The 11,505-nt window shown below is 33.0% G+C and overlaps 1 protein-coding gene across 2 annotated transcripts; it reads left to right on the plus strand.

The window, feature by feature from the left end:
• Positions 1–974: 974 nt before the first annotated feature.
• LOC101261600 (carbon catabolite repressor protein 4 homolog 3) lies at positions 975–11,286 on the plus strand. 2 transcript variants are annotated; one of them, XM_004235695.5, is made up of 13 exons: positions 975–1,354; positions 1,427–1,593; positions 1,692–1,757; positions 1,877–1,929; positions 2,013–2,094; positions 2,636–2,722; positions 7,911–8,003; positions 8,105–8,137; positions 8,262–8,374; positions 9,403–9,514; positions 9,601–9,686; positions 9,779–9,863; positions 10,817–11,286. In XM_004235695.5, exons 1-13 carry the CDS (start codon positions 1,102–1,104, stop codon positions 10,916–10,918), a joined length of 1,332 nt encoding a protein of 443 aa, XP_004235743.1. In that variant the 5' UTR covers positions 975–1,101; the 3' UTR covers positions 10,919–11,286. The 2 variants fall into 2 exon arrangements, with proteins under 2 accessions (XP_004235743.1, XP_010318600.1); XM_010320298.4 differs by having other exon boundaries at positions 982–1,354; positions 8,259–8,374.
• Positions 11,287–11,505: the final 219 nt, after the last annotated feature.

Raw genomic sequence — 11,505 nt, forward strand, 5'->3', positions numbered from 1 at the left:
ATGCCCTCTAAGAATATTTTCACGTTTGAACATAGTGTTGTTTCTTATTTTAATAATTATTAAAGTGTGGTTTATTGTATTTTGGCTATTATATTATTTAGTTGTAGTATTTTTTTAATGTGTTTTTATGTTATTATTTTTTATAATTATATTAATTTAATACACTTGAATTGAACATATTTTTAAAATAATTATAGCCTCTGATAATGTATGTCTACACTCTTTATTTATCATATTTCATTTTTGAGATTATATTGAGTATATATGGTTATAAATATTTTGATCTTTTTAATTTAATGCTTTAGATATATAATTGACAGAAATAATTTATATTTGTGTAAGCTTAAAATAATTCCTTAAAAAAATATATTTGATTAGTTTTGATTCCTCAAATTTATCATAAGTGAGTTTTTTTTTTCTAATCAAAGGATGTTTTGAGTAAAAAATGGTAAAATATTTTTTTTAATGAAAACTCATATGGAGAAGTCAAGTTTTTATGGTTTTTGTTACTTTTCATCTACATTTTTTCTTTATTTGATGTGATTACTCAAATATACAAATTAATTATGTTTTTCTTGTTTCTTCCACTGGTCATCTCTCTTCTTGTTTCTACTATGTAGCTTCAAATTAATTAAGTAAAGTATAGCTGATTTTTGATTTTCTTTTTCAAAAGAAAACAATCCTCCTAATGTATGGGTAATTTTGTAACGACTATTCCTCATGTGTTGCTCCCTATTATAGAATATAGCTTCAAATTAATTAAGTATATTATAACTAATGTTTGAAATTTCATCAAAAAATAATTATTTTATTTTATGTGTGATCTCATAATAATTTTGACGTTTTGTATTATAAATTTCCCCTAAAGAAAACGAATCTCCTTATCTATGCGACTCTTAATAATCTTGATATTTCATATTATAATATGTAGCTTCAAATTAATTAAACCTTAAACTTATAGCTATAAATGGATCTTCAAATTATTTAATTATAGAAAGGAAAACAAGTCTCCTTTGTCTATCCCGTGGTCTCCTTTCGACCATTCGTCACTGTGGCGCATATCGGTGGATTCATACTGACATTTACTCTGCTACTCATGCAATGGGCTGCTGCTGTAGAGCCGGTTCCTCGTGGCTGACCACTCCCAGGCTCATTATGAACGCTGCCACCCTCAACTTTCGGCCTATATTCAACATGTGCTATATGAGCTTCCATCGTAACAACACCTCTTCGCCGACGGCTTCCTACAGCCGGCGGTGGTACAAATCGGGAAGTCGCGGAGGTATCAGTCAAGAACATGAAATCGTCCGGCATTGGGTGCAAGGGGATGCTCTTCCCGGTGGCAAACATCATGGTCAGTCCCTCAATTTGTTTTTTTTTTGGGGTAACGCTGAAATTTGAATTAGATTATGGAATATTGGTGCAGAAGAAAGGTTTACAGTTGCTTCTTACAACATTTTGGGAGATAGGAATGTTTCGAATCACGGAGATCTATACAGAAATGTTCCCCCAGCTTACTTAGATTGGGATCACCGTAGAAGAGTTATTTGTGAAGAACTCCTTGGATTGAATCCTGATATAATTTGCCTACAAGTAATCAACAATTTCCCTTTTGGTTACTGGTACTTTATCTATGTCTATGCTTTGGCGATGAAACTAATTGAATAAATTTATTAATGTGATATGAGTAGGAGGTGGACAAGTACAATGATCTACTAAACATTTTGGAGAAAGCTGGATATCTCGGCTCCTATAAGGTCTATTACCACCATGGCTTCCCACCAGTTAAAAAAAGAAAAGGGAAAAGTGTAGTATTATTATTCATTATACTTCTTGCTCTTAGAAAAATATTTAAATGTGTTACTTAATCATGTAGAGGCGCACTGGTGGTTCTGTTGATGGTTGTGCTATGTTTTGGAAGGCTGATAAGTAAGAGCAAGGAGTTAAAGTTGTACCTTCCAGTTAGTATCTTGATACTTGTTTGGACTGAAATGGGTACTTGCTCATGCCAGGTTTCAGTTGTTAGAGGGTGAAAGCGTTGAATTTAGGCAGCATGGGCTTCGGGATAATGTTGCTCAACTCTCTGTTTTTGAGGTAGTAGTTGTGAAATGCAAACTTCTTTTCTTATGTTCTGTAATCTCATCTAGCCTAATGGGATCAGTGAGTGATGAAAGAATGCTTGAAATTTGGATTTTAAGCTGGTGGGTACAAATATGTAAAAGGAGATATGAGGCTAAAAAAAGAGAACCAAACTAAACTGGAAAACATGAGAGAAACTGGCCAACGACCTAAATATGAGCATTTAACTAGTACACAATAATTAATCTAAAGCTCATCAAGTTTCAAGTTCTTCAGAGCATGCGTATATGATGGCCAATGGCTTAAATGACCTCTATTCATGATTTCCTTCTTGCATAAATATGCAGATCACTTCTAGTAGGTCAAGTTCTGTACCAATAAAAACATGTGCAGGTAGCATTTGATTAAGTCGATATCAGAAAGCATGTCTCTATTTATTCTGAACTGAAGGTTTCTTCTGATATTCAGGGTGATTTGTCTAGACAATCACAGTTACATTCTTATTTAGTCATATCCCATTCAATTTTGTATTTCTAACTTTGTCTGGTACAGACAGATGCGTGAAGCCAAGTCAAGGAGGCTCGTAGTTGGGAACATTCATGTGTTATATAATCCAAACCGCGGAGATGTTAAGCTTGGTCAAGTAAGATCCTGTTTTCTTGAGTGTTTTTTATTTTTTATTATCTATCAGGTAAACAATATCAGTTCATAAATCAAAGGCCGAGAATTGGCTGTAGAGAAGTAGGATACAAAAAGTAAAGAACCTGCAAAAGATATGGTTCTCTACAAAAGACACCCGATCCTCTTAACATCCTGGAACTACATGGGTGCAACAAAAGTAAATGAGGGACCAGAGACTACTGCTCAACTGCCCAAAACTCAATTCTACACCTTAAAAAGCCCTCACATTTCACTCTCTCCAAGTGATCCACATCAAAGCCAGAGGAATAATTTCCATGCCCTTCTTCCTCCTGCTTTTTCCAGCTTTCCAGCTAAACAACAGATCCTTGAAAGACTTCGGCATCACCCAAGACATACTAAACCAACTTAACATATGCCACAATAGTCTTACAGTCAGCTGTAGTAAAAGCTCATCTACCTCTTTTTCCGCCTTCTTGCATTAGTAACGCTAGTTGAATAAAAATAACCTTTCTTTTCCATAGGTTATCGTCTGTCTTAATCACCCCTCTAACAGCTAACCATGAGAAAAAACACACCTTCCTTGGCACCTTAGGAGTCCAAATTGACTTTAGAGGAAACATTACTGCCCTCATCAAACGTTTCTCGTAAAACTAAAAGGACAGAAAAAACGCCTTTGTTCACTAACTTCCATCTCATAGAATCGGATCTTCCAACTGGCTCACAATGCTGATGGAGAAAAGCTAACAATCATTGAAAATCCATCACTTCCCAATCTTGGAAATCTCTCTTAAAACCTCAAATTTTAGAAAGTATCTCACCCTCGTTTCCCCCTAATTTGTTGGATTATCACCTCACTTTGACAAGAAACCTTGATAATGCTTGAAAGCTCATCTCTTAACAACAAATCTTCGTACCACAATTTGTTGTTGTGTTTTAAGCCTAAATTGTGTGTTTCCAATGCATGGTTTAGTAAATGCAAAATACATTTGCACTCGATTGTTATAATTTAAAGATTGTTATGTGGTCATTTATAATTTAGAGAGTGTTATACATAATCACTTAGGCCTCATTTGTTTTCATTAAGATTAAGACCTCTAAATCTAAATACACATCTAAAATTGAAATGTGCATTAAGATTTATAGGTCTAAGTATGAATACACATGTGAATATTAAGAGGTTGTGGTAAGATTTGAATAAAATTTGTCTTTGCTTTAAAATAATAAATATAGAGTTTAAATAAAATACTTAATTGATCTAATATTATATTAATCAAATATTTTAGAACATTTATATGAGTGGTAGTGATGACTAACGATGATGACTGTGAATTTATTTGGGATGCGTTGACCGATGATTGTGATTGTGGTATGATATAATGGTTGGTAGTAGTGGTTTATGCTTGGGACTTTCTTGTTAGAGGTCTTAAGTTCGAAACACCTTGCCAACGAAAGCAAGGGGTTTGCCTTCTGGGTCAAGCTTGTCACATCAGGCTTGCTAGTGCGGGTGACCTCTCATGTGTGGTTTGTGAGCTATTGTATAGGAGTGGGGTTTTTATCTTATTCACACTCAAAGAACAGCGGCTACGAGTTTCCCTTGTCATAATAAATATATAGGTTGGCAATAGTGATTAACTATAGGTGTCGATGGTGGTGGTTGATAATTGATGGTGAATAATCTTAATATCTAATGGTGATGATAAATTATGATGGTGGTTATCAGTATTTATGTTAACTAATATGGTAATTATTGATAGTGAATAATGAATGTAATAGTGGTTGCTAGTGGTGATTGCAAATAATGCCTAATGGTGATTCGCAATAATGGTGGTTGTGGTTATGCAAAGGATGGTTGTTGTGGATGGTAGGTGGTGGTGATAGATGATTGTGGTAGTTGTGGCTAAAATGATGGTTGTGGGTGAAGGTAGATAGAGTAGCAGTGAAATTTTTAAATAGACGTCTTAATGATATTAAGACTTGGTTATAAATCCTAATCATACAGACATATACCCATTAAGTGGTTGTAAAATAAGAAAAACAAAGTCCTGAATGATTAAGATTCAGATCTGGAAAACAAACAGACTTAAATGACTCAAATTTGATTGATTAAGATTAAATACTTCATTAAGTGCAAATAAATTATTTTGAGGCAATAGTTTTGACTTCAATAAGTAAATACCTACATTGCTAATTTAGTAATTGAGGTTGCACAAAATTGGAGCTAGAAAAGAAATAAGTGGACCTGGGAAGTATTCTCTAAGGGTAATGTAACTGAGTGAAATTTATTTTGTAACATACAAGAAAGGAACCCATTTATTTGTGCTCCCGAGAAAAGTAATAATGTAATTTATTCCCTTAAATACTTGGATTGGGCTGAAAAATCAGACTCAATTTCTCTTTGAACCCTAAATAGCTAATAAAGTCAATAGGTATTTGATAAACACATATTATTAAGATTTCACCATCTCATTAGCAAGCCTTGATGTAAAATGTAAATGCACTAACATTGCTGGATATGGAACATAAAAGAAAATCAATGAGTGTATGAGGCTTTTCTTTGATCCATCACTTTCACTTTGTTCACTAGTTCAATAAAATATTTCAATTGATTTACCAATCTAGACAACAGGAAGCATCATTAAAGACTACAAATGAAACAATTATAAAAAATAAATTAATGACATAAGAACTCCATAAACTTTTATTTTGTGGTTTAAAATCTCATATAAATAGATGATTTAAGAGAAACAACAAGTGACTTAATAAAAAAAGTCAAAATTTAGAAGACTCGATCCCTGGTAAAGTCTTCTCCAAGCATAGCTCTAAATTCAAGAACTTCAGCTACCAACTTCATGATAATTACGAGTTTCTGAACGCTCATCCTCTTCTGGCTCAGGAGCAACATTTAAATCAATCTTGAGATGCTCGGTTAGGATAACACTTTTTGTTTCTTCTAGAACTTTCTTCATCCGCAACTTCATTGCCATTTGCTCCACCATGTGTTTATCTTGAAGTATTTCTAAGCCAGGGTGCATAATCTTATACATTACTTTACGTTTTTTCTCTTTCTCCTCTAGTGCTTCTAATTCTTTATGGAAATCTTCCAACACCTCAAAACCATTTGATTTGCCCTTGGCATAAACACGTTGGCTTTCCTCTAGTTTCACTTTGAAATATTTATCAATTATTTCTTCAATACTTGTGGAGTCATTGGAGCATGGTTTTCCACTTGGTGAAAAAAGTAGAACACCAACATCCGCTCCGGACATAGTTGCAAGCTTATTTGCTTGCTAGAATAATGTATTTTTCTTTTTGAGAAGCTTACAACACGTGCGTTCTCAATTCAATCAACTTCATTTCAATCTTTTGCTTACCTCTTTTGGCCCCATTTTCCATTTCTAAACGAAACTAATACAAAGAAGAAAATAAGATGTTTTGTTGAACAAGTCTGATCAATGTTATGAGGAACATTTGGGTAATTTATAGTAGGTGGGTGAGTGTAATTGTCACGAGTATTGTAATGTCTATTTAATGTTTTCATATTAGAAGTCTAGTTTTGTCACATGTTGTTATCATACTATGACTATTTGTCACGTGTATTGCTACGTTTATTAAGTGTTTTCATATTATGTGAATTTATTACGTTATTACCATGACTCCCAAAAAAAGTTTTCTTTTTTATTCCACTGCAATCACAAAGTAAATTCAATCTAAATGTAAATTAAAATAGTTTGCTATTTTATTTATTGTTTTCATATTTTGAGTCGATTTGTCATGTGTATTTTCATGTTTATTTTGTTGTTTTCATATTATGAGTCTATTTGACAAATGTTTTGTCATGCTTATTTAGTCTTTTCATTTAATGTGAATCTATTACGTGATTACCATGATTCCCAGCAAAAGTTGCTCTCTTAGTTTTTTCCACTGCAATTGCAAAGTTATAATGTTGAATTGAATCTAAAGATATATTTTTGTTAAATATATGTAAATAAATTAAATCATTGATATTTTTCATTTATCTTTAGATTTTTTTTTTAAAAAAATTCTCATTAAAAAAAAATCTAAAGATCAATGAAAAATAAAAATGGTTTAATTTATTTACATATATAATGTTTTAATTTGGAACTTGGAAGGAGAGCCTTTAATCACTAGTAAAGTTTTCCTCGTGTGACCTAGAGACCACAAGTTTGAACCTTGAAAACAATCACTATTGCTTTCATTAGGATAGGCTGGCTACCTGACACCCCTTCGGTGAGGGCATTCTCCTAATGTGATTTCAGAGAAAAATCCCCCTAAGATGATGTTATACCTCTAATTTCTAATTAGTTACTTGTATTGTTATTTTTCAAGCTTGATTGAAGTTGTTGAACTAATTACTTGCAAGCCTTTATCTCTTTCATTGTTATTTTCAAGATTTTTTTTAAATAATATCGACAATTTTATGCCCAATAACATTAAATTCATAGTGCATACGTAACAACTCACATAATATTGTGTTCTCTAATACACTTTAGACCTATAATATAATTATTCCATAAAGACTACATATGACTTTTATCTATTCCATCTGAAATACACAAGGTATGATTTAACACTTGATCTATTTTAATACTTATCCTTAGATTGGCAACGCCGGTTGGCTCGACCAATTCTTAGTTCTTATTTCTCCCAGCTTGCTCAATTGTTGTTTAGATTAGTCCTTACTTTCAATTGCATCGTTTTCTTTAATCTGTCCTGACATTAATGCAAATGGGACACATTTCAAACACTTTGTTTTATCTTCCTTCTCCTGCTTCTTCTGTTAAACATCAACTCTTTCACGGTTTTTGACATCCTTTATGGAGTGTATGAGGCAGAAAGTAATGCGTCGTACTAGGGACAACTGTTTATACTTGAACTTCAAATCATGTTTCATCAGCATACCACTTGACATCTGAACAAACTCCCGTATAGAAAGAGATCTCTCAATCTTTGTTCATGTTCCATGTGAAATAAGTGTGCAACATTGTGGTGAGAAAAATCTAGTTCTTGCTACAAAATGTGTGTTTTTCCTCTTCTGATGGCATGCTTAACTTTAGACATAAACTATTTAAATTCCCAACTGTCAGCAGATTGACGTGTGGTACCAAGGATTGCTATTTGCTCCAGTTTGTCACCATGTGGTAACTTATCACTTAAATTCTTCCTTTCAGATTCGTTTTCTTGCATCAAGGGCACACATACTTTCAGAAAAGTGGGACCATGTACCTATTGTGCTTGCAGGTGATTATAATAGTACTCCCCAGGTGTGAATAGCTGAAATATATCTTTACGAAGTATGTTATTGACTTCTATTTTTAAAAATTACTTGCTGAAACGATGCCTCTTTGTTTATCCCTTGTGACAGAGTCCAATCTACAAATTCTTGTCATCATCCGAGGTAATATGCCAGATCCCAATTTTGTATCCTTTATGCAATATTAAAGTACTTCTTAAGTAATATGATCAGCATGCTTTTTCGTTGAATTGTTTGCTTCTCAAAGGTTTTGTTTTTGATATAGCAGCTCAATCTAATGCTACATAACCGAAAAGAGTTATCTGGTCAGAGACTATGCCATCCCTCTCAAGTTCTTGGTCTGAGAAGAGAAAAGGGGATTTTGTTTGTTTTAATGGACAGGTGAAGCAAGGATCTTCCAGTACTTATTATATCTTTTGAAGGTCTATGTGCTCCTATAAATCAGATAGCTAGAGTGTTCATAAAACCTAAGGGGGGTCATAAGTTGCTTCAGTTTTTTTTTGTGAGAAAACAATGTGGTGTTTTTTAACATGACAATCTTCTCTATATCCTCATTCTCAGTTTTCAACTTCTCTATAATGTAGGGGTGTCAAATGGGCGGGTTGGTTGAAATTGGAAATATTAAAATGGGTTGAATAGAAATCGGGCTGGGTCTTGACCAGCCCAATTTTACTTTGGACTCAAATGGATTGGGCTCAAATGGGCTAAAAAAACGGGTTGGGTCTTGACCCGCCCAATTTGACCCGATTGATCTCAATAATTTAACATATTGATATTTGACTTTTATAATCACAATTTGAATTTCCCCTCAAGAATTATTTGTTTAAAAAAGTAACAAATGGATAGATAAATCCTAAAAGATGTTAAATAGACAATAATTCATACCTCCGATATAGGAACATGTCTTAAGAAAAAGTTTTAAAACGGATTGAAATTGGAGATTGAATTGAGCTCAATTGAGAATTCTCTTCAAATGGGTTAAGCTTGAACGGGTTGAGATTGAACCCAATTCAAATTATTTTGAGCCCAACCCTTAAAATTATGGGCGTGTTACCTATGTTTTGGTCAACTTCACTATATCACCAAGTTTGTTTATGGGGATAAGACTTCGTCACATTGATAGAATATAACAAAAATGGAGATATGAAATTAACCATTTACATAAGGCTTAAATATTTAATAATCATAAAAGACGTATAACTCTTCCAACTGTTTATGTTGGTTGTTGCTGATTTTATTTGGGTTCAGCTATTAATGCCCTTCCTACATTGTCATGTGTGTTTGATTCTTGATCCATTTATGTTTGAGATTTCTGATATCAATTGGTTTACTTGTGAGAAAACTAAATTATTTGTATTATCATATGATTCTGATGAAGAATTCTGTTGTGTGCATGCAATTGACTTCAGATTTTTTAATTCTCGATGGAGCGATGAGGAGATAAATGTTGCGATTGGTGCCCTTAAATCCCACATAGCTATGCACCCTTTGAAGCTAAATAGTTCTTATGCGATGGTGAAGGTAAGGCTTGTCCTTCCTATCTACAGTTTTTGTTTATTTCTTTGTATATTCCTCTTATGCAGACGCTACCTCTTCCTTCTTCTTAGGGACCTCTAACAACAAGGGATAACAGTGGTGAACCATTAGCCACATCTTTCCACTCGAAGTTTCTGGGAACTGTTGACTATTTGTGGTACTAATGATGTTGATTACAACTGCTACTCATATTTTTCTTCTAACTTGATTGAAGGGAGTAAGCACTAAAGTAAAATCTTCCACATGCAGGTATTCTGATGGTCTTGCACCCACAAAAGTTTTAGATACTTTACCAATTAATGTCTTGAAGAAAACAGGTGGTCTTCCCTACAAGGTATTGTTCTTCTGACATAGTAACTTGATGTTGTTAATAAGAACGTCTTAGATTATGCAAAAGAAGCAAATACATTAATAAGGTTGTTAAAACATCTAGTAAATGAGGAGGTAATATATCTCATATAGTCACTTAACTTTGATACTTCACTTAGAAAGTCACTCAACTTAGAATTGTTCACTTAGAAAGTCACTAACTATTGGTATTTCACTCAACTATTAATATTTCATTTATTTAGTCACTCAATCGACTCAAATATTTTTTTCATTAAATTTTATTAAAATAAAACATCTATTTTAATTATCTTATTGACCAACTCTAATTATTTATTTATTTATTTATTTTTTATAAAAGGTTGGAATCAAGAAGTTAAGAATCCAAAAAAAAAAAAACTGTAGCAATCTTATTTTTTTTTAAAAAAAAATAGTTCAAAAGATTATATATTTAAAATATTTAGTAAAATAATTAAGAGTGTCTTATTAATTTTTAAATAAGTTTAAAACAAAAATAGTATTTTAGCAAAATTTAATTTTTAAAACATTTAAATTAGTTGAGTGACTTTCTACGTAAAATATCATAGTTGAGTGACTTTCTTAATGAAAAACTTGTAATTGAGTGATTTTTGAGTTATAACACAAAGTTGAGTGACTTTCCAAGTAAACTACTCTAAGTTGAGTGATTTTCTAAAAGAACTATTGAAAGTTGAAGTTGAGTGACCATCTGAGATATTAACTCAGTAAATGACCTAATGCTTGATTGCACATTTGGGATAGATTCAGCCATCAAGAACCATTGTCACAACATCTTTTCTTTGTGGTGAACCAGTAAAGGTTTATTTCGTAAGCCGGATAAGAGCACTCCTAGATCTCATTACGTTTGATATATTCCTTGAGATGTTTTGTGTGTTGAGTTCTTCTCTAAAGCTAATTTTGATCTGAATTTCTGGACCGCAGAAATTGGGTAGTGATCACTTGGCTTTGGTTTCTGAGTTTGCATTCTTGGAAGTTATTGGAGCAACTGAAGACCGTCTATCAGTTAAAGGTGACATCTGTTAAACAAACTCCTCATCATGGCATGCAGGTTCAAGACAACATGGGAAACAAACTGGATATTGCATATGTCAAACAGAGTTGCATGAATTAAGTTGAGAGTAAAACATGACAGTATAGTTTGTGATTACTAAGCAAATGCAATGTTCTATCCGCTGTTGACTAGAATTATACTACCTACAAATGATTGTTGTAGCGTAGATGATGGGAACTCATTGTTCGGACATATGAATATGTAATCGTTGAACAAATCTGTACCTTTAATATCGTCTCAAGTTTTTGTTTGCAACTCTGCATTGCACTAGGAACATATATGTAATAATGTCAACACAAAACCAAGTTTGCAGCGTTATGATCTCAAAATTTTCACAAAACCAAGTTTGCAACGTTATGATCTCAAAATTTTCTCTTCCTAATGAGATGTTATCAAGACTTGGCTAACAGGATGAGAAGTACTTCTTCCTGGGTTTGCAATTTGCATCTAGTTAGCTGGGTGGGCAACAAATTTCATTTAGTTCCAACGTCTTTGTCCATATAAAATTCTGTTCCTCTCAAATCGTTTGGTCATGTGAAATGAAATTGAAAGTCATATA

The sequence above is a fragment of the Solanum lycopersicum genome, chromosome 3 (genome assembly GCF_036512215.1).
Source record: "Solanum lycopersicum chromosome 3, SLM_r2.1".
In the NCBI taxonomy this organism is placed as follows: Eukaryota; Viridiplantae; Streptophyta; class Magnoliopsida; order Solanales; family Solanaceae; genus Solanum; species Solanum lycopersicum.

Coding starts and splice junctions, on each gene's coding strand:
- LOC101261600 (XM_010320298.4), top strand. CDS start 1,102: ATGGGCTGCTGCTGTAGAGCCGGTTCCTCGTGGCTGACCACTCCCAGG. Junction 9,515..9,600: donor GTTCTTATGCGATGGTGAAG/GTAAGGCTTGTC, acceptor CCTTCTTCTTAG/GGACCTCTAACAACAAGGGA. Junction 9,864..10,816: donor CAGGTGGTCTTCCCTACAAG/GTATTGTTCTTC, acceptor TCTGGACCGCAG/AAATTGGGTAGTGATCACTT.